Consider the following 23,818-nt stretch of genomic DNA (forward strand, 5'->3'; position numbering starts at 1 on the left):
GCCAGCACTTTGTGTGACATTGGAACAGCTAAACATATGTCTGCAGCAAGTGTCATTAATAAATACCAAAATAAAATAAAAATTAATCATTAAAATTAAATCAGTTAATTTATTTGGACATATGCCAGTGGAAACGAATAAGGGAACACATGAGGATACAAGTGTTTCTATATTCTTTTCCAGGTTTGTTTGCATGCTTTGTAGTGCTCTGTGGGTGAAAATCTGGAAATAATTAAAGGAACCCTTGTGTTTGAATACCATATTCTCAGAATACCCTGTTAAAATAACACTGAATTTATTAAATTTATAACTATTTTCCACAATTTGCCTACCAGGGCACTTATTTTATTATCCTGGATGTATTCAGAATGTTTTTGGGGATCCATTATTATAGTCCGTTTGGCTCAAAAGCGGACCGATGAATTGCAATCTAACTCGAAAACTAATAAACATAAAATACTCCATGAAACAATGATCATAATCAAAACCTCAGACCAACTCTGTTTAGTTGTTTAACAAACTATCATTAAAATATTGATTTAGTTCACTATTTGTTACGAGGGATGAGTGCAGAGAAAGGGACAGCCAGGTGTGTGAGAAAGGAGAGTGACGGCACAGCACAGGTTAATGAATCAATAACTTTGTCGGCACTTGTGCACGTGCTTCTCTAACACCTGGCTGTCCTTTCCTCTGCACTCCTCCCTCGTAACAAATAGTGAACTGTGTCAATATTTTAATGATAGTTTGTTAAACAACTTTTTTAATTTTAGGACATTAATTCTGCAAACAAATCACAGAGTTGGTCTGATGTTTTGATTATGATCAGCGTTTCATTGATTATTATATGTTTACTAGTTTTCGAGTTAGATTGCAATTCATCGGTCCGCTTTTGAGCCAAACGCACTATAGAGTTCTTTGTATCTGACTTCAAGTTCCATTTTCTGGGATTCATGCAGGATTCTAGGAACATAGAATGTTCTTTTGCATGCATATGGATTTGAGTTTTCAAGTATATATTTTCTGTTTTAGCTTTATCCCTAGCAAGCAGATCCTTCTACGCTTCAGTTTCTGAGAGTTATGAACCCGGTTGGACAAGAGAATCAGAGTTCAAGGAGAAAGTTCAGGTAAGATTGCTTGTGAATAATTCAGGAAAATAAAACCGTGATTATATACCACTCAAGCTTTCTTACGGATAGAGAGATGTTTGATGTTGTTACAAAACTAAGGACAGAAGCTTGAAAAATGTACTCATTTCTAACTTGTGGTGATGCTGAAAGTGATTCTGACCTGAGGTAATATTGAATATTTCTTGTTTGATATCTTCCATCATACAGTCACCATCAGTCAGTGGACTAGCTCCACAAGACAGGCCGCCTCCGTGGTGTAGTGGTTAGAGCGTCCGCCCGGAGAGCAGAAGGTCGCGGGTTCGATCCCCGACCGCGTCATACCAAAAGACGTTAAAATATGGTACTTGTTGGTCCCTGCCTGGCGCTCGGCATTAATGGGTACAACAACGACTGGTCGGCTCGGAGTCAGTATAATGTGTCTGAGTGGGGTATTCATGCTTCACTGCGGCATGGTATCTCAGTGAGCTAGCACTATAAAACCAGCTTCAGTCTGGGCTAGTACAAGCAGCTGCACATACACATACACATGCATGCACGTCGTCATATGAGCGAAATATTCTCAAGCACGACGTAAAACCCAATTTCACCGCACGTTACCCATAATTATATATGGCCTCGAAATTCCGATACATATTACACAAAAGTGGCTTGCCAGAAGCCAAAATAGAAATTATGATTCACTTAATAGCTAAAGCATGTTGCACCAATCTGACAATTACACAGGTTCACACTTTTGATATTCAAGGACAACTGGAAGGATGTTTGCATGAAGTGTTTAAAGAATCATGATAAATAGACACATGATCACAATTCTCATAGGAAAAGTCACAAATGTCAAATTTGCAGACAGTAATATCAGCTTTGAGTGACTGAAGCAATTAGCTTTACACAATGAAGATAAACCATTGAACTTGCTCCCCTCTCGTCTGAATTGTATCATCCAATTTCTGTATTGTCACATGAGTCAGCATGATTACAAGGAATAATGACCTGCCAAAACTATGGATATGATACACCCTTGTGGTATAGGTACTAACACCTGATAAGACCCGTGAAGATCCGGGATAGAATAGGTCTTCAGCAACTCATGTCCTTGCCATAAAAGTTTACTATGCTTGTTGTAAGAGGCGACTAACGGGATCGGGTGGTCAGTTTCGCTGACTTGGTTGACACATGTCACCGGTTCCCAATTGCGCAGATCGATGCTCATGCTGTTGATCACTGAATTGTCTGGTCCAGACTCGATTATTTTCAGACCGACGCCATATAGCTGGGATATTGCGGAGTGCGGCGTAAAACTCACTCACTCACTCACTCACTAACACCTGATTCACTGATGCTGAAAGTGTTTGCATCATGCTTATTAAGATAATCCTGATCTGTTTGATTGGCATTTAGAAATTGGCGACTAATAAGAAAGTAAGATTGTTTATGGACAACAACTTCTTTTATTATATATGATGCAACGTTTCGGTATGGATTCTTATACCGTTGTCATTTTGTTTCTGCCTCTAGGACCATTGGCTTCCTCCTATTGTCACTACATTATTACCACCGTGCGTTGTTGTTGTTGTTAATCCCCTTGATTCATACCTACATGTTGTTATTACTTAATCCCTGTTCATGTATATAAGTTTGTTCTGTGCTGTAGTACTTCACTTTTGCTTGACAACGGTATAAGAATCCATACCCAAACGTCGCATCATATATAATAAAAGAAGTTGTTATCCATTAACAATCTTACTTTCTTATAAGATAATACTACTTTTGAATCATTATCTGGCAATAAATATGTTTTGTTGATAAATCAGGTAAATTGTCACGAACAAGGCATGAGATATGTTGTACTGATAAATTGTATATGTATAAATTGTAAATTGTATACTGAACATCTCTGATTCCAGTCTTTAGATCTGCTATGGACGGACTACCTACAGAAGCTACACGAGCGATCCCTGGAGCCAATGAATACATATCTCCTCTCCTTCCCAACTCTCAAGGTGGGCCTAATTCTCTTTCTATCTGTGTCCTCACTTACTTTTGCTGGAATTATAAGTCCCAAAATGCTTTAAGACATTAGCTCTGTTGTCTGAGGCAGCACAATTACTCTGTGGAGGGCTGTATCAATTGGGCAGGTCCGAAACCTAGGGTCAATTGGTCAAATCCAGGTTCGCCCAGATTATAATAATATTTTTGTTAGCACTAACACTGGCCTTGGGTTTCACTGAAGTAGAAAACATACAAGATCTACATCACTTTACTCAAACAAGAAGGACACATATTGTTCAAGGTGGACTTTAGCCAACCTCACATTAATAGTCTGTCTCAGTCCCTGAAGCACATTATTTTCATCCTATTACATCCTAGCCCTCCCTGCAATGCTAAAGCCCTACATGAAGCAAGTCTAGATTTCCCAAGGTTCTGAATCTCTGGTCTCCCTGGGGCTCCTTTTCAATTTAAATGGGTTTATTTGTTACTATCAAAATTATATATATTCAGAGACTAAGCATTAGTCTATCACATCTGCTGATTGCTATATACGACTCAATTTATGAATTTTTTCAATTAAACATAATCTAAAATCGATATGATCAGATGGTGGACCACTTCAAAATGATTGTGTCTATGTTTGTCAGCACCTTGCCTATGCTGTCAGACTTAAGTGTTGAACTTGTGCAGCACTTGTATCTGACCTTCCACAGCTGTAAACCCGTGAAGGTCCGGGTTAGAACCAACCTTCAGTAACCCATGCTTGTCGGAAGAGGCGACTAACGGGATCGGGTGGTCAGGCTTGCTGGCTTGGTTGACACATTTCATCGGTTCCCAATTGCGCAGAACGATGCTTATGCTGTTGATCACTGGATTGTCTGGCCCAGACTCGATTATTTACAGACCGCAGCCATATAGCTGGAATATTGCTGAGTGTGGCGTAAAACTAAACTCACTCACTCACTCACTCACTCACTCACTCACTCACTCACTCACTCACTCACTCACTCACTCACTCACTCACTCACTCACTCACTCACTCACTCACTCACTCACTCACTCACTCACTCACTCACTCACTCACTCACTCACTCACTCACTCACTTCCGTATGGTAGCTATATGTACATCACATCTCTTCTTTCAACAGGCCCGTGTGTCGAAGCGTGGAAGGAAGCAGGTTGACTACGACAATGCCCGACATAACCTGGAAGTCTTACAGAACGCCAAGAAGAGGGATGATGGCAAGATACTCAAGGTAGGGGAGACAACTCTTCACACATTAGGTCTTCCCTATAGAGAGTTGTAAAATATTATCTACATAAAGACTTGTCTTACCTCCAAAACCTTACAAACATTTGTTGGTCAAAGAAGATGTCCTTGTTTTTGTTTCGATAATACCTTAAAAAGTTTGTGATTATTGATGATCGGTAGAATTTTCTACATTTTGTTTTGGAAATGGCAGATTTATCTTAGAACAAACTGCATTCTTAAAATGATATCTGTATGTTGTTATCATTTCTAATGGAAAAATGTAAGTCTTTATTGTCAGAGGAAATGTTCACCTTCTGTTCTTTTGAAGTGTAACTGTAAACGTATCATATTTGCGCACAAAATTACATGTACCATATTCTATATTTTGAGTATCCTCTTACACATTGGAGAGCGGAAGGTCGTGGGTTCGATCCCTGACCGCGTCATACCAAAAGACGTTAAAATGTGGCACTTGTTGGTCCCTGCCTGGCGCTCGGCATTAATGGGTACAACAAGGACTGGTCGGCTCGGAGTCAGTATAATGTGTCTGAGTGGGGTATTCATGCTTCACTGCGGCATGGTATCTCAGTGGGCTAGCACTATAAAACCAGCTTCAGTCTGGGCTAGTACAAGCAGCCGTACATACACATACATGCGCATGCACGTCGTCATATGAGCGAAATATTCTCAAGTACCATGTTAAACCCAATTTCACCTCACCTCACCTCTTACACATTGCTACAGTTTTCAGCAAGTAATAATCCCTATAAGCACCCATTTTAAGAATGAAAATATTTTCTTGAGTATAGGGCACAGTTTACCGCACTGGTCTTGACAATATTGTGATTAATCAGATGGATATTTGAAACAGATATGGAATAGTTGAAGTGTATTGTTCTATCTGAGATTTTTCTTCGATCTTCAGGCCCAAGAGGAGCTAAATGAAGCCAAGAAGATCTATGAAGATCTCAACAATGACCTGCACTCAGAATTGCCAGATTTCTACAACAGGTAACATGACTGATCATCGTAATGTACCCGTGAAAATCTCTAACCCATGCTTGTTGTAAGGGGAGATTAATGGGACTTGGTAGTCAAGCTTGTTGACACATGTCATCATATTGCCGTTGTGTAGATCGATGCAGTGGATTGTCTGGTCCAGACTTGATTATTTACAGACCACTGTCATGAGGTGGAATACTGCTGAGGGAAGCGTTAAACAACAAACAAAAAAATCATTGTAATGTTTGTAAACTGTTCTTTGAAGTACTTACAAAGTGAGTTATATGAATGTAAAATGAAATCCTAGTGGTCTGTAGGGGGCGGTGGGGTAGCCTAGTGGTTAAAGTGTTGGCTCGTCACTCCGAAGACCCGGGTTTGAATCCCCACATGGGTACAATGTGTGAAGCCCATTTCTGGTGTCCCCACCGTGATGTTGCTGGAATATTGCTAAAAGCGGCGTAAAACGAAACTCAGTTCAGTCAGTCAGTAGTGGTCTGTAAATAATGTCTGGACCAGACAATCCAGTGATTGATATCATTACCATCAGTCAACGCAAATGGGCTGTAATTATCTGCATCAACAAAGTCACCAAGCCTGACCAGCTGATCCCCCTGTTTGTGGCCTGATCCGCATTTGTGACAAACATACTTTCCTGAAGACTAATCCCATTCCTGCTCTTCAAGGGGGTATTGCCAAGGTAGATTATATAGAGACTGGAAGCTGAATACAGGTAGAAAGCTAAACAACACCTTTGTCCAAAACTTATACTGTTCTGATGAATCCTTAAATCTGTGAATGGTTCTAGCCAACCGAAAATCATATTGGGAATTGAATCTAAAAACAGTCCTGGCAGGCTGAGGGGTACATGTCTGTGCTGAGTCACCCATTCTCAGGATTGTTTAAAGATTTGTTGACTTTCATAAGCGATGTACATTTTTCTATATAATCATGATAATGCATCATTAATTAAACAATGACTAATTACATTCATATTCAAAGAATGCTCATTTTTGTGTTTTCTACTCCAGCCGAGTCACATTCTATGGCGATATGTACCAGAATCTGTTCGGAGCTGAAAATATTTTCCACCACGAAATTGCCAGGGTAAGTTATATTTCTCTGGACCAGTATTGATGTTTGAGGTGTGTGTCTTGGTCAGTAGGTAGATCGGACGTATCAATCCGCTTATGGTCTGTCTACCATCAGCTTACACTGATGATGAACCAACAAAGCTGTTTATGTACACAATAAATACAATAACTAAGTTTGTCTAGAATTTTATATGAACTTCACCTACCAGTAAACACCTGACATTCACGACCAGGACACAGGAAACCAATGTGGCAACTGGACACAGACACAGACAGAATTCAGATATGATTCAGACATGACACAGACACATACAACATAACGCAGCCATCAGAGTGATATATGAGATAGAGAAGATAGTTAACACTAATTACCTTTAGTAGAAAGATGGTTCTGATCCAGAGGACCGCCTCCGTGGTGTAATGGTTAGAGCGTCCACACGGAGAGCGGAAGGTCGCGGGTTCGATCCCCGACCGCGTCATACCAAAAGACGTTAAAATATGGTACTTGTTGGTCCCTGCCTGGCGCTCGGCATTAATGGGTACAACAAGGACTGGTCGGCTCGGAGTCAGTATAATGTGTCTGAGTGGGGTATTCATGCTTCACTGCGGCATGGTATCTCAGTAGGCTAGCACTATAAAACCAGCTTAAGTCTGGCCTAGTACAAGCAGCCGCACATACACTACACGCATGCACGTCGTCATATGAGCGAAATATTCTCAAGCACGACGTTAACTCAATTTTACCTCTCCTCACCTAGTAGAAAGATGGTTCTGATCCAAAGTAAGATTGTGACGCGCTGATACACTAATTGTTAGTCATGTATGCAATCATACTCCCAGGCCAAATGTAGAGACAGCACCAAAGTCAGGTAATATGATACACCTAGCCTTATCATCCATACTGCATATCTTGACCATGTTGAACACCACTGCTTGTCACCGTCCATTAGACCATGTGGTTAATACTCATGCAGTTGGTCTATGGACATGTTTCAACAGTGGGGTTAACCTTGTTGTTTTTAGTAGCCTGATACAGTCTGTGGCTAGTTCCATATCAACAAGAATTTCTGGAGGGTGGGAGGTGTCATGCTAATTACTGGATAACACTTCTACTGCTGCTGAGAGATCCTAAAAGATGGGGACTAGCATTTGGCCAAGGACTAATAACATTTTTGGATGTTTAATGGAAACCATAAGCATTATAGTCTGTTTGTAGTGAAAACGTATTGATGAATTTCACTTCACACAAAATAGTAAATCGAATAAAGTGAAATCAAGATTGCGAATCCTCATAATTTTACCTTGCCAATTGAACATTTAAGTCTCAGATTTTGATTCAACTTAGGATAAAAGTTGTTTAACAAACGATCATAGATTCAAATGGCTATTATTGGTTTGTATTACAGGGGGGTAAGCGCAGTAGTTGGAACAGTGAAACAAATGCACGTGCGGTACGTGATGAGCGTTAACTTAGACCAACCCTACTTGTTCTCGGTGTTTCATTTAATGTTCATACCCCCTTGTAATACAAACCAATAATAGCGATTTGAAACTATGATCGTTTGTTAAACCACTTTTATCTTTAGTTGAATAAAATTCTGAGTTTTAAATGATCAATTGGCAAGGTAAAATTATGAGGATTCTCAATCTCAATTTCACTCTTTTTGATTTACATATTTGTTTAAAGTGAAATTCATCGGTACGTTTTCACTGCAAACAGACATTAGATTCATGTACACTGTTGTAACTGCATCATCAATGTGAATTATGGTTTGGTATTCTGTTAAGCCGGTTACTGTTTGCTAATTTCACTAATTTTCCTAACTTCACTTTGACAAGGTTTCGCCAACATTACAGAACTTAGAACGTAAATAATAGATGGAAGAAATACTCTTAGCCTGACCAGTAATATGCATGTTATAAAGTTCATGGCATTCTCAAGATGACATTTTTCTTTTGCATCGTCAATACTTGATGGGTTTGTATACACTACCTTCCTCTATTGTCTGTGAATTCATATGATTGCTTCGAGCTGTTGTCGTTATTTTTAAGGAACTCAGTTGTTAAGACCAGTGATTGCTCAGTTTATATTGGCAGGGTTCCTCTGCAACATGTCTACTTGTAGGGACGGGTATTGCAGAGAATGTTCATATTGCGATGCGAAAGCATATATTGCGATATGTATTGCAATATGTTGCAAGTGATTTATAAACCATGAACACAACAAAATCACTATGCTTGATTAAGCTTTAATAAAAACTTTTAATCATGACAAAATAAAAATGTAAATAATATTTGGCACAAATGAAACAAGGAAATATCCGAAGATTTCAGAGTGTTACGAAGTTTTCCGAATGCAAGTCAAAATACCGGTTTTCGATTAGCATATCGCAATATGTATCATTTTCATGTCTGAACCAGTAAATAACGGTAAACCGGTTATTTTGCCCACCCCTATCTACTTGTAATATCTTTATAACGGTGTGTACTAAAATAATATACATTCACTCCTAGACAACGTCGTATGCCAATTAAGTAGAAACTAGTTAGTTTCAGTTTATCTCACGGTCCCTGATCCACATTATTTCCCCTTCTGTCGCTTATTGTAATGCGCCATCACCTCAAATGAAAGTCCAGATTTTCCACAGGCTCTGACTCCCCATCTCACAAGGGCACTGTTTCAATTTAAATGGAATCATTGTTTCCACTCAAATTAAACATTTCCAGTGTAGGTTTCCATAGCCTTGTGGCCTGTGTGCTAGAGTGAGTGAGTGAGTTTAGTTTTATGCTGCTTTTAGTAATATTCCAGCAATATCACCAGAAATGGGCTTCCCACATTGTATCCATCTGGGGAATCGAATCCGGATCTTCAGCATGGCAGGCGAACACTTTAACCACTAGGCTACCCCACCGCCCCTGTACGCTAGACACTGCCTTAGTATCACTGTTGATGTATTTGTTCATGTTCATATTGGGGATAGTTTGAGTTGTACAAGGCCTCTGGCCTTGCAATGGTGGACCATAGTGTAGGCAAACCTGTGATGTACTGACAATGCTTCTGATGTAAATCCTCTTCATGTAATCACATTTTTCCTCCACAGGTTATGCCAATATTGTTATGTAATGCTTGCCAGATTGGAAATTTCCTTAAAGCAGATGATAGAATACGACTGAAATACAATGTATTCAAAGATTCATTTTCCCAACATCCCGTACGACCTGCACGGAAGAAGTTGCCAGGGCGCATAACTCTTCCCAACACTCCTGTTGGCCACAGACGTGGAACTAGTTCCTTGGATCCAAGGTCAAAAATGATTGAGCAAAGGAAAGCCAGCTCAGCCCGGAACTTGACTCTGGATTCAGGCATGTCTGATGCAGGTTCAGAAGACTACTATGGTTCTAGAATGAATGATACGGAATCGACTTTACAGCTGCAGACAAGTCCTGAAGATTATGATGAAGAGGAGTGGGAGACAGGAAGACCAAACGATGAAAGGATCGTGGAAGACAAAGCAGAATATGGACAAGGGCAGAAGAAAGAAAGATCGGAATATGACGAACGAATGAGAAGAGAGATCCTAAGAAATGAAGTGAACACTGTAGAGCTGAAGATTACGGTACCTTCTATTACGATAGAAAACAGCCCCATTATAGAGTGCTCCCAATGTCAGGATATACAGCATGCCCATTATAGCAGACGGCAAGCTGGCTCTGAACAGGAATATGGAAGCATGTTTGGACCGAGACACGCAAACATCCATGAGATTGATGTCGAAGGTCAGCCAATGTTTGCAGAAGGAGGAGACAGTAGGCTTTCCAGTGATCCACGTATCCGTTTTCTCGGGGCACCATCTGAGTTCCTGCTTTCGGAACATCTGAAGACTCTGCACCAGATCAGTCAGAGGGCCAAGGGATCAAGTCGTGAGGTTCCAAACGTCCCACAAGGCGTTGCTGCTGTTCAGAAGCTTGAGCGAGCCATCCTGCCCGATGGAACCATCTACGAACTCCGGACTACTCTAGTTCCAGATCCGTCCTTTCATCTAACAAGGGACACGTCCATGCAGACTGGTTTCCTTGAGGAATAAAATTGTTGACATTTTGTAGAGTAGTAGCCATTCATTCTTTAGATACTTCTGGTAATCATTCGTAGAAAGTAAAAGCATGTCGATATTTTTTCAGTTTTTGATAGTTCGACACTTCTTTAATTTGTTAAGTGTAAGATATTCGAAGTAATGAGCATAATGATTGGCATCTGAACATATTTGACCAATTTAACATTTAAATTAATAAGTTATAAAATGATATTACTGTTTGTGGATTACTGAGACAATAGATGGATGATAATGTTTTTGAAAATACTTTTCATTTTTCATTAGTCAGAATTTACATTTCATGTAAAGTACCTTGAAGTAATTCACATTGCAATGCTTTTGGAAATAAGCGTGTTTAGGTGTTGTGAAACTTATAATCGATCACATACATTTCACTACGTTTACCACTTGCACAGGTAACATAATTAATATATGTCAATCACATGTTTCTTATATTTTATGCACCAATTCCTATTTAAAAAAATTGTCACAATTATATTTCTGGACTTCCATCTGCATGGACTTGTGTTAAGCATCAACACAAAAAGAAAATGGATCTTTTTTGTGTTTGATGGAAGGATGAACACGTTCATCATTGGACTAATGGATTTTAGATGAATTTTGACTGGCTTTTGTGTGTCATCTTGTGGGATATATTCTATAATGCTTGGATGATGAATACCAAATACTACATTGTGCCAATATTTGAGACATTATCACGTGAACACTCCATTTTTCTTTTCATCACTCTTGGATTGGACGCATCTACAGTTTTTCCTTTTTCTAGTAGAATTACTTGTAAGTTGAAATATTTCTTTGTGGTTTGCATCTTGTAGTAAATTAGATATTGTGGTTTGTGTTGTTTTAGAAGCAATGTTTCGTATGTATATTTGACATTTTCAATTTCATTTGTTCAATTTTTATTCACATGACTTCACTTTTGCTATTTGTCATCTATTTCTCTGCTTTTGTACTCGATGTATTGCTGATCGTATTGTGCCGAACTGACTGATAATACCGAAGTGAAATCATTTTGACCTTGGATTTTTACAATCTCTTAAATTAAATCTTTTCCCCAATTGATTTTTCTTTTGCATGAACATCTCACCTCCACTCCATAGGTGAATTTCTAATCAGCAAAATGGCATCAAGGCCTCTAATTATTTTTGTAAGTTAAACATTTATAGAAGTATGTATTGATTTCCTTACATGGAAAACAAACTCAAACGGCAAGTTCTGAATGTAAATAATAAAGGCTGCATCATTATATTGCAGATATTGTATATGCTTTATTGTTTCTGAGCACCATGGCAAGCACAACCAAAAAAGAGAACTGTATATAGAAAAGGGTTTTCTTTTGTTAAAATGAGATTTTCAAATGAGGTGGCACAAATGTGAGGTGACATAATATTGGCTCAAGTGCACACACATCCTCCTTTCTCAGGGTATTGATTGAACGTCACATCTTCATGCAGAGAGGTATCTGATTTGACTTTTATGGACGTTTTAAATTGAGTTAGAGAATAGGAATAATACTTAGGAACCTGTAGCTGGATCAAGATTAATAAAAGTATAATAAAAGCATTTCTTTAGCCATTAAAGATTCTAGTAAGAGTAATAACAAGAGTTTAAACAAATGCCATTTTATTGTTGTAATATAGTAATTTAAAGAAGTTATACATTTTTGTTAATTCTCTGTCTCCCAATTCGATTTCATTTTACACTTTTTTATTCTTTAAATTTTTAATATTCAGATTATCTAAGAAATACGTAATTTTATGATATTTCTTAATTTTACTTATATTTCTGAATTTTACTTTATTCCCAATTCTATTTCATTTTACACTTTTTTATTCTTTAAATTTTTAATATTCAGATTATCTAAGAAATACATAATTTTATGATATTTCTTAATTTTACTTATATTTCTGAATTTTACTTTATTCTTAAATACCATAATTCATTGTTGAGTTCAGCTTTTCACTATTCTAATGTTGATATGTTTCCAAAGTACATACACTGAAGATTTAAGTTCTGAAAATGGTGAACCATGTAGGTCTATGCACAGTAACTAATATGTCTGTCTAAGACGTAATGTGAGTTCTATATACACTTGCACTTGTGAGTTGTCAAACACAAATTGTATGCTATTGCAATTACTTTTGTGTTTCTTCACTGTCATATCAGTTACCATGGTTACATGACTTCCCTTGCCTCTTTTGTCATCTGATTTGTACACATTTCTTTCACCATATTTCTGATATTCATAGCTCTTGTCATAAATGACTGAAGCCAAAAATCTAACTTACTCTACTTATTTGACATGTCATGATTCATTGGTCATGTATTTTTCTTTCTTAAAAATATATTTATTTAATAATATTTTTGGTATTTTGCCATGATTTATTTTTCAATTGATTATGAGTGTGATTATTTCTTTTTTGAACTTGTTTACGCATATGCCATCAAATATACTCACTAGTTTATACATAATTCACTGATTCAGATTAAGTACCCCTAAAGGATCTTCTATTATAAGAGATCCCCAAATCTCCATTGCTTGTTGTGAAAGGCGACAAGTTGGATTATGGGATGACACATGGCGACTTGGCATCTTGTCGACATACACCAATATCACTGACGACTGATTTGTAATGTCAATGATATTAAGGTTTCTCTGATACCTAAAAGCCAAGAACAGCCATTTTTAAATATATGTCTGTATATAATCTCCTATGGCTGGATTTCCTTAACTTGTTTTGAATAGTATTGTCAGCTGTGGCAAAAACCAAAAGCAAGAGTTGTAGGAACCAGATCTAGAAAACCATTGTGAATGGTGATGATTAATTCTTGTAAGGTTTTGTGGATTAGTTTTATTAGGGTGTATTAAAAACGATGCATGCTTAATGATAATGTCAAACAGGTGCTGTTTCAATGGTAACAATTAAAATGTCACAAAGTATTAAACGAAATCTGGATTTTAAAAAGAAAAATTTCAGGTACAAATTTGAACTTAACTGATGTCTTTATTTGTTACAGGTTTCTGAAGATGCAAACGACATCAATACACAGTTGTCCAAAGATTTTGCACAGTTTGTATATAAACCAAAGAGGCCGCTCAGCAAGTCCCTCTCGGATGGGTGAGACATGTTCACTGTTAATTTACTTTTAGACAAACCCATGGCGCTTTCTGGAAACAGGAATCTGCTAAATTAATTGTGTGGTCATCCTCGCAGACTTGAGTGATGGCATGTCAGTGTACAACAACAACATTTATCGATGCTCATTGGGCCAATCACTGGATTATCTGGTCCAGATTACCATCACATACATGGAATATTCTGGGAGCAAACAGCAAACATACCCATCTGGGACAGTCTGACAATGTGCACTTCGTGGGGAGAAACATATTTTGAACTAAGTAACCTTGGAGGACAAACTTGGAAAAAAATATATCTTTTATCTGAAGTTTGATTTTCATTTAAGTTCTTTTTCTTATGTTTTAATATTTCATTCAAAGAAAAAATATAGGCTTAACATTAAAGCCTTGGTTCTGTTGTCAGCTGTAAATCTTTGATTCCATTATTGTCTTAAGAGCTGACTAATCAAGATTGAGTGGTAACAACTAGGACATAAACACACTCTGTTTTCAGAGTAGTGAGTGAGTGAATGAGTTATTATTTAACGTCACATGTTTTCAGAGTAGAGGTATGTTACCTGTAGATTTGACCTTTATTACCCACTTGGTCAACGTATGGGTAGTTGCATACTAATCTCGTACGTCACACGAGTGTCGTATCGCGTTGACCTGTGTCGTAACGACTTGACCTAAGATTCTAACGATTTGATTGGATAACCGATGACCTCTCAATTAGGTCACATTCTGACGTAACTATTTTTTCATTCATAACAAACACGTGAATTCATTCATTCTACAACTTAAATGCATTGTGGGAATGTAAACATTGTGAACGTTGTCGTGCTGCTGTTTAATTGTGAGTCAAACTGAGACATTATATCCGTCGAAAAACATAAACACAATGATCCACCAGTGATGTTAGCCAAATGAAACAACTGCAAACTAAGAGACGAGGTGCTACGGAGTAGTTTACTGTAGGAGGCTGTACGAGGCGATGACAACTGACATGCATCGTGACGTCGGTTACCAAGGCAGTGACATCATTAACAGTGTGACGTCATACAAATATTGTACTACAGTACAAAACTCTTCCACAACCTCTTTATGAAACCAGTTTCAGGTTTGAAGCCATAAAAATAACAAATATACTCTATTATGTCAATTTAATGCATGTAAGACGTGGGTAATAAATAAAATACCACACTTGGTCTCGTTAAATACGAATTATACGAAACTCGTGACCTTCCTATGTTATCTGACCTCGCTTTCGCTTGGTCAGATACCATAGGAAGGACACTCGTTTCGTATAATTCGTATGTAATCAGACCTTGTGTAGCATTCTCTATGTAAGTTGAATTTTGAACCAAATGTGGATCTGAGATGGGCCATGTGTCGTCCATAGTTATTTATTATTTATTGTTTACATTTGTACACATCTGTAGTACCAGTGCCAACAACGACCCCTTCAGCCTTACTAATCTTTGTGCCAAGATCACTTTATTGAACAAAGCCCTTGCCTGTTGCATTAAATCTGCAGATCCAGGAATCAGTATTTTTGTTGTTTGTCCAGTTTTGATGAGGCCCCAGTAGAGAATGGACAGCACCATCCAGATGAGGTGACAGGAATGAACCTGTCCCAGGGTTTCCCCTCTGAGCGCCACCAACACACCTGCCAAGCAGAATGGAGACCATGTTGAGGATGATGATGGAAGCACTCAAGGTAACCGTCTTAGAAATATCCTTTCTTTGTAATTATATGTTGCTGTGACAATGCTCAGTGGAAGTTCATTGCTAGGAAGTAATTTTGATAGTGTGTGATGAAGTATGAAATGTGGGTAAAGGGAGACAACTTGTGAATTATCTCCCCTTGACTGCCATGATTCTTCATGATAGAAAATTACAGTGTGTTCAGCTTGACCTGAGCTACTCTACATATGCATGACCCGGGAGGTCAAATGGCACAAACTGCAGGTCGAGTTAACTTCATTAAGTAGGGGAGCAGAAAATGTTATTAATGTTGCTCCCTGACTAAAAGCCTGAATCGGAAACATTAAACCATCTGTAGCTTCTTTTTTAAAGAAAGTTAGGACATTGCTGATGATTTCTCGACACTGAAATGTCAAACTGCAACCTTGTCTCGGCTGTTCGGACATGTTGACAATCAACTTACAAAGATGCATCCCTTCACAATAACAGACTCAACCAGTTGTGACACGGTCACGCAATGCATTAGTATTCACTTGATGAGGTCATACTGAACAAGCTGTAGTCAGAAGTGTGGACAATTTGCATGGTTTGCAGGAGCTTGAAAAAGCATGACATTTGGACATTTTACCATCAAAAGGCCCTAATTTTGTTTTAGCATTGAAAAGGCCATAATTGCCTGTGATTTGCCCTAAAAAGGCCCAATATTTAGCAAAACTTGTCAAGTTATGATTTTACAGAAAACTAATACACAATAAAAGTACCCTGCAATGACAGTCGGTGTTGATTAATCTCCATCGCGAAGAAACAGTTTCCCAATGCAGTGATATAGCTAAAGGTTATTTCCTTTTGATTGTCGATCTTACATTTAACAAACCTTGTGTGTATCACCTACTTTATGTTATATGTGTTTTTATAGTTCCTTAAAATTGTTCCTTAAAATTGTTCATTGGGTCTTGAAAAGCCCCTAAAAAGGCCTTAACTCATTAAGCTCGAGAGACACTTCACTACTCAACACCTGGAACCCCTCGCTGATTGCCCGGCTCGCTGTTGCGTGCTAATTAGTGCTGTTCACACCTGATTTCCCTGGCAGGTTTCGGGGATGACAGGAAACTGTGTAGTCGTACAAACAAGCTCTGATTGTTTAATTGTGTCATAAAGATACAAGTTAAAAGACAGCAGGTGTGAATACATATCATGTATTGCAACGTTTTATGTAATTTTATTGCAAGTTTCTCTTGTAGACCTTTGGCGGCTTGTACATTTATATTTTATCAACATATGTATGACATGTATTCTTTGTATGTAAGAGATGAGACATACATAAACAAATTCTTTCTCTTATATCCTTGTATGAGGTTTAATTTTACAAAACATCTATGACAATGACATACTGTAATTTACATACAGGCTTTATAATCTTCTGCGATATTAGCGTTTTTGCAGATACATTTCTAGATTATACTGAATATTTCAAGGAAAGTACTATTATGCTAGTCTGTTACTAACAAAGAGCACATTCATAACTTTGTTTCATCTAGATTTATTGCAAAAACATATGTTATCATACGAACATACATATAAAAATTGTATAATACAGATTCCTTGTATAGACATAAAACAAAGAGTCACGTGATAGGGCGTCATCAAATTTCCCCAATAGAATGTGCGGTATCTCAATTGTTCAATATAGTGGCTGATCATTTGTTGTCTATGACCAATCGTATCATGAGATATGTGTCACAGAGGAAGGGACAGGTGATGGGGCGTGGGCGAAATTTCTGAAGACCACGTTTGGTCACTCAACAGCTGGATAGACGTTGATTATTGGCTATACCGTTGACAAGTCGATATGCTGGGTTTCAGCTTTATCAATGCAAGCTATCATGTAACAGTTTGGGTATTGTAAACATACATAGTCGTAACGATCTGTGACACACAGCTAGTACATAAAACATAATGGTTTGCTGTACATGTAAATATAATCTTCACCTTGATATGAATGAATATCCAAGTTCACGTATTTTAGAATTCAAAAAGTGACACGATACTGAATTATTATAATGTATAAACTTGCAGTTTATTCCCCCCAAATATTTATGAAGATGGGCGTGCCTATATTTATACTGAATGTAAACGAGGTTCATAAGATTACAGATGTGCATTCATGCATGAACATTACAAAGAGGGGCGTGACTCTATAAAGCAGGTTGTCCAATGATATAACATCGCATCTGTATATTTTACACTTGTCACGGGACAAACCTTTAAACAAGGGCGTAACTACACATGCATTCAATTATCTCATTACTGTAATCTGATTGAATGATTATACGCATGTGTATCGATGTGTATCGATACCGTAACTGATATACTATCCAGCTTTTATTGACGAGGATCAATAGAGATGGAATTCATTGATACATGTGATAATTACATCGGATTTGATAATTACAGAGATCAAATACAAATGTTTTACACAATGCTCATGTAAATTGCATAGAAAACTGACAATTCAAATCAACATGAAACAGCTTGAGAACAAAAATGCTTCAAATACCTTTGTATGGTTTACATGTAATAACTTATGACAATACTTCTGTCTATGTCTAAGAAATTTTTCAAATTACCAACTTACTGTGTTTGGTAACAAACGTAGTAAATGATTTCATTGTTGTAATAACACTGACATGTATATATATTCGATGCAAAGGCACGACTTATCACTTTATATTTGATTAGGTAACATTATCAACTTTAGATTATGGAAAATAACTAGTTACAATTCAGTAAGCTTGAAATTAGTAAGTTAAATTATGTCTAATCTATTCGAGCTTGGATGTATAATTATTTGTGTTAATACATTATGTTTCATTATATGAAACATGACAACGTAATAATACCTAAAAAGTAAATTCAAACTATTCTATTGTGTTTGAATTCTTTGTATGTCCTTGAAATTTCGTATTTATTAGGAAGTTGAAGAAAATGTGATCTTCAGTAACCTCTAAACCATTACGTCTGATTCAATCAATGTGCATAAGAAGTTTTTTAGTATCCATTCCCAACGAAGAGTACCAGACACTTACCTCTGTAAAACCATCATAATCCCCTTTCTCGCTGACATGTTCATTTGCCAAACGCTGTATAAGCCTATGATAATGATTAGCAATTGCTATCAAAACACTTTAAATACTTCTTCTGATTGACACTAAAGGTAGCATCTCTCTTGAGAAAAGCTAATATTTGCTTAGTACTACTAAATTGGTTGAAATAATAGGTACAGTGAGATTTTTAAAAGTACGACACATGTGCGTTTCTCGCTGAATAAGAGGTGCTTTCTGTTGACGAATATATGTGGCTCTCGCTGTGAGAAACTGCCAATTACCTGCCCCATAAACATGTCACTCGCTGTGAGGAGCTGATTAATTTGCCCCATATATGCGTCTATCGGCCTTAATGAGTTAAATGTGATTGCTGATAATCTGTACGAACCCTGATTTGAGTTTGATGAAGCATGACATGGGCTGTTGTAACAAATAAAGTGATTACTGTTAGCAATGCAAAGGATTTTAGTTGTCACATTTTTATTATGCTCATAACAGGTGATTCCATGATTTCGACGTTAAAGACATGTATTTCAAGAATTACAAGTTTTATTAAGTGTTCACTATTTATATATTTGTGAAGATGAAAAGTGTAGGAGGTACTGAAGATAAAGCTGAAACATGTAGGAGGGAAATTGTATATAAAGACCAAACAGACATAAAGAACTAGTTCTCTTGGGGTAGGATAACCTAGCGGTTGAAGTGTTCACTCTTCATGTCAGAGGCGTTGGCTCATCACGCCAAAGATCCAGGTTCGAATCCCCACATGGGTACAATGTGTGAAACCCATTTCTGGTGTCCCCCGCCGTGATGTTGCTGGAATATTGCTAAAAGCGGCGTAAAACCAAACTCAGTCAGTCAGTCATGTCAGAGACTGATGTTTGTTTCCCTTCCTGGGTACAGCATGCACAGTAGCCCTTTTCTAGTGTCTCCTTCAGTGATATTGCTGGAATATTGCTAAAAGCGGCTTAAAACCTGACCCCTCATTTTTTGCAGACAACATTTATAGCAATCAGGATGTCATCGAGCAGCTGAAGGAGGAGAAGCAGCAGGAGGAGGAGAAACAGGAGGAGAAGAAACAGGAGGAGAAGAAAGAGGAGGAGAAGAAAGAAGAGGAGAAGAAGGAAGTGGAGACAGAAACCTCCCAGGTAGCATGTTGCCTGTGTTCTTAGCCTTTAGGGACCGACTCCGTGGTGTAGTGGTTAGAGCGTCCACCCGGAGAGCGGAAGGTCGCAGGTTTGATCCCCGACCGCGTCATACCAAAAAGACGTTAAAATATGGTACTTGTTTGGTCCCTGCCTGGCTCTCGGCATTAATGGATACGACAAGGACTGATCGGCTCGGAGTCAGTATAATGTGTGTGAGTGGGGTATTCATGCTTCACTGTGGCATGGTATCTCAGTGGGCTAGCACTATAAAACCAGCTTAAGTCTGGGCTAGTACAAGCAGCTGCACATACACATGCATGCACGTCGTCATATGAGCGAAATATTCTCAAGCACGACGTTAAACCCAATTTCACCTCACCTCACCTCTTAGCCTCTTAGCCTTTAGTCTGCTTGGCCACATCGTCCCAAAAGAAGTTCAAACATGACACTTGTTGTTGCCCAGCCTGACAGTCAGCATCCAGGGAATAAAGCATGGACTGGTCAGCTCACAGACAGTGTAATGTGTCTTGAGTTGGGTATCCCTGTCAATCTGTGGCATAGTGTCTTGGTGGGCCAACACTGGTACAAGCAGCCAGACACAAATGAGCGTGCATGTTGTAATCAGGGTTTTACCTTGACCAAAAATTAGGGGTCCACAGGATGTCTACATAGTAATTTAAAGGGTTCTTAAGTGAAATACGAGGTCCTGTAGAGTGATGAAATGATGTAGTCTGTACTTTAAGGGGGACTGGGGTAGCCTGTGGTTAAAGGTTTAGTGACCGGGTTCGAATCCCCACATACAGTGTGTTAAGCCCATTTCTGGTGTCCCCGTGATATTGTAATATTGCTAAGCGGGCTAAACTTATATTTACTTTAAGTAACTTTAAGTACAACAACTTTATATTTCTGGTCACCAATTTTGAACGGTGAATATTATTGTGTGTCCAGTAGTGTTGGGAATTGGTTAAAATCTCATAATTGATGATAGGTTCATTACAACTGATGAATCATCGAAAATAATTGGTTAGCATCATTTCTCAAATTTTCCTGGTTATGTTTGTTTGCACATAAACATAAAGAAAAAAAATAAGTAGTTCTTTGGTGGTTTTTTTTGCAAATTGCACATCTTTAAAGGATGACTAGTATGTTAGGAATATAAATTTCTTGGGGTCTTTAAGATAAATTCAATCATGACTTGGAATGAGCTTGTAGTGCTCTTGAAATGTAACACAGAAAACCAACCTTATGAAAATATTGTTAATGCAAAAAGTGTTCCAGATTGTTTGTGTTCGATTGTGAGAAAACATGATTGCTTGGTCGTTTAGTCACTGCGACCAATCTTCGATTATTTCAATTAATCGGACCACCACTAGTGTCCAGTGGACCATATATGTAGTTTTCTGCATCCATTCCATACATTTGTACGTATTAGATGCACATTTCTGTGTCATGTTAAACCCTGGCAGGGGTGGAAATAACTTTCAAATTGCTAGTGTACTCCGGTACAGTGGCACATGTAAAATCACTTGCCCTGATGATTTTTCCACTATACCGTCCGTTTTCTTGTTGATTCTTTAAATACACAACATAATCAACATTGGAAAGTCAACTAGACACCGGTACAGTGTGATATACAAATTTGTTTGCCCGACAGAAAAAATGCTGGACTCGGGCATCGGGCAATGGGTTATTTCCACCCTGCCTGGTAGTTCATTTGTGTGAAATGATATTAAACTCATCATAAACCTGCATTTTATATGACGTTACAGTGATCTCTTCCGAGATGTTTATATGGTTAAAGCGTTACGCTGAGTGAATCTCTTCCTATTTCTGGTGTCCCCGAGATGTTGCTGGAATATTGCTAAAAGGAAACCAAACTCAGTGTACAATTTTATCTATCTTTATATCTATATATGTACATTGGGGAGATCTTTTGTTAATTTGTTTAATTCTCAAGACAAATCTCCCAACTGGCTGATTCAGTTTTGGTTTTAATTAAAACATCGGGCAATGATTACAAATCTAATGGATTTATAACAGAATCACATTGAATCACATTGAATCCAAAATGTCATCGGAAATTTCCTTCACATCATGTGAGATATTCTGTATTATGTTTGATTTCAGGCCGAAGCAGAGGTCAAGGTCAGTGATGAGGTCACAGTCAATGGTGAGGTCAAGGTCAATGGAGATATTCAGTCTGAGCAGTCTGATGAAGATAGACATGGCGAACCCAAGCCTGTAGACGTTCCAGATTACGGGCCCCCACAACCGCCACCAGAGGGAGCTGCAAAGGAAGACAAGGAGGAAGAGGTCAAGAAGGACACCGTGGACAGCTCCGAAGTGAAGGAGGTCACAGAGGATAGCGTGTATGATGAGCCTAAGCCAGTCAAGGAGAAAGAGGAAGAGAAGAAAGCTGCAGTATATCAAGTGCCCCCCTCAAACAAGCCATTGAAGGAACCTCCTCCAGATGTCCTTTATGTGGTAAGTCTGTCTTTTTACAAAATCAACATTCAATACATAGACCAACTTTAGGGACATGGGGTAGCGTCAAGGTTAAAGTATTTGCTCGTTATACCTGGTGTGATAGATGGACATTTATATATGAGACTTATGGACATTTAGTATGAAACATATTGCTGTTTATGTTTGGGACATAAGCATTTAGATATGAGCTTTGGACATTTGTATGAGACATTGACATTTAAGTGTGAGACATGTGGACATTTAATTATCAGGAATGTGGACATTATAATTTGTTCAATGGTCTCGAGGGGGACATGGGCTGACGTACCCTCCATGTTTGTTTATGTTCCCTGAGCCCAAAGGGCGAGGGGAACATAAAGAAACATCGAGGGTACATCAACCCATGGGCCCTGAGGGCCCAGTGAACAACGTATTTATTTTACTGAACGCCTCAATGGTAATTTTGAACTGTTTGAATCGGTATGGGATCTAGTATGGAGTACCAGATGACAAGACGACATGAAAAACAAATTAAGAGTTATCTCCCCTCGATTTGCATTCGCAAAACATCGGTAATTTCCGTACACCTTACGTGATTCAATTTTATCCGAGATAAGGAATTACTACTACGAAGTACCAAATGAGTTCGGCATTCCCAGAGGGGTACATAGAAAATGTCACTCACTTGTAAGCAGGGTACATTGAAAATGGTCGAAGAGCGCTCAGCCCATCAGAAAATGACATTTATGTGTGAGGCAAGATAATTAAGTATGAGACATGGACATTGAAGTGTTAGACATGGACATTGAAGTGTTAGACATGGACATTGAAGTGTTAGACATGGACAGACATTGAAGTGTTAGACATGGACATTGAAGTATTAGACATGGACATTGAATGTAAGACATGGACATTGAAGTATTAGACATTGACATTGAAGTGTAAGACATGGACATTGAAGTGTTAGACATGGACATTGAAGTGTTAGACATGGACATTGAAGTATTAGACATGGACATTGAAGTGTTAGACATTGACATTGGAGTGTAAGACATTGACATTGAAGTGTAAGACATGGACATTGAAGTGTTAGACACGGACATTGAAGTGTTAGACATGGACATTGAAGTGTTAGACATGGACATTGAAGTGTAAGACATTGACATTGAAGTGTTAGACATGGACATTGAAGTGTTAGACATGGACATTGAAGTATTAAACATGGACATTGAAGTGTTAGACATTGACATTGAAGTGTAAGACATTGACATTGAAGTGTAAGACATGGACATTGAAGTGTTAGACACGGACATTGAAGTATCAGACATGGACATTGAAGTGTTACACATGGACATTGAAGTGTTAGACATGGACATTGAAGTATTAGACATGGACATTGAAGTATTAGACATGGACATGGACATTGAAGTATTAGACATGACATTGAAGTGTTAGACATGGACATTGAAGTGTTAGACATGGACATTGAAGTGTTAGACATGGACATGGACATTGAAGTATTAGACATGACATTGAAGTGTTAGACATGGACATTGAAGTGTTAGACATGGACATTGAAGCATTAGACATGGACATTGAACATTGAAGTGTTAGACATAGACATTGAAGTATTAGACATTGACATTGAAGTGTTAGACATGGACATTGAAGTATTAGACATGGACAGACATTGAAGTGTTA

At 38.1% G+C, this 23,818-nt stretch overlaps 1 protein-coding gene across 1 annotated transcript in view; it reads left to right on the forward strand.

Moving 5' to 3' along the window:
* LOC124285019 (myc box-dependent-interacting protein 1-like) overlaps nt 1-23,818 on the forward strand; it is a 67,680-nt gene that overhangs the window by 42,955 nt on the left and 907 nt on the right. The window contains 10 exon segments of the mRNA XM_046721162.1: nt 1,030-1,124; nt 3,032-3,127; nt 4,266-4,373; nt 5,295-5,380; nt 6,400-6,475; nt 13,593-13,693; nt 15,263-15,368; nt 15,370-15,412; nt 19,500-19,651; nt 21,779-22,135. Coding sequence (XP_046577118.1) covers nt 1,030-1,124; nt 3,032-3,127; nt 4,266-4,373; nt 5,295-5,380; nt 6,400-6,475; nt 13,593-13,693; nt 15,263-15,368; nt 15,370-15,412; nt 19,500-19,651; nt 21,779-22,135 — 1,220 coding nt within the window.

This window comes from Haliotis rubra, unplaced genomic scaffold (genome assembly GCF_003918875.1).
Source record: "Haliotis rubra isolate DU_JTF1 unplaced genomic scaffold, ASM391887v1 Scf35, whole genome shotgun sequence".
Taxonomy (NCBI): Eukaryota; Metazoa; Mollusca; class Gastropoda; order Lepetellida; family Haliotidae; genus Haliotis; species Haliotis rubra.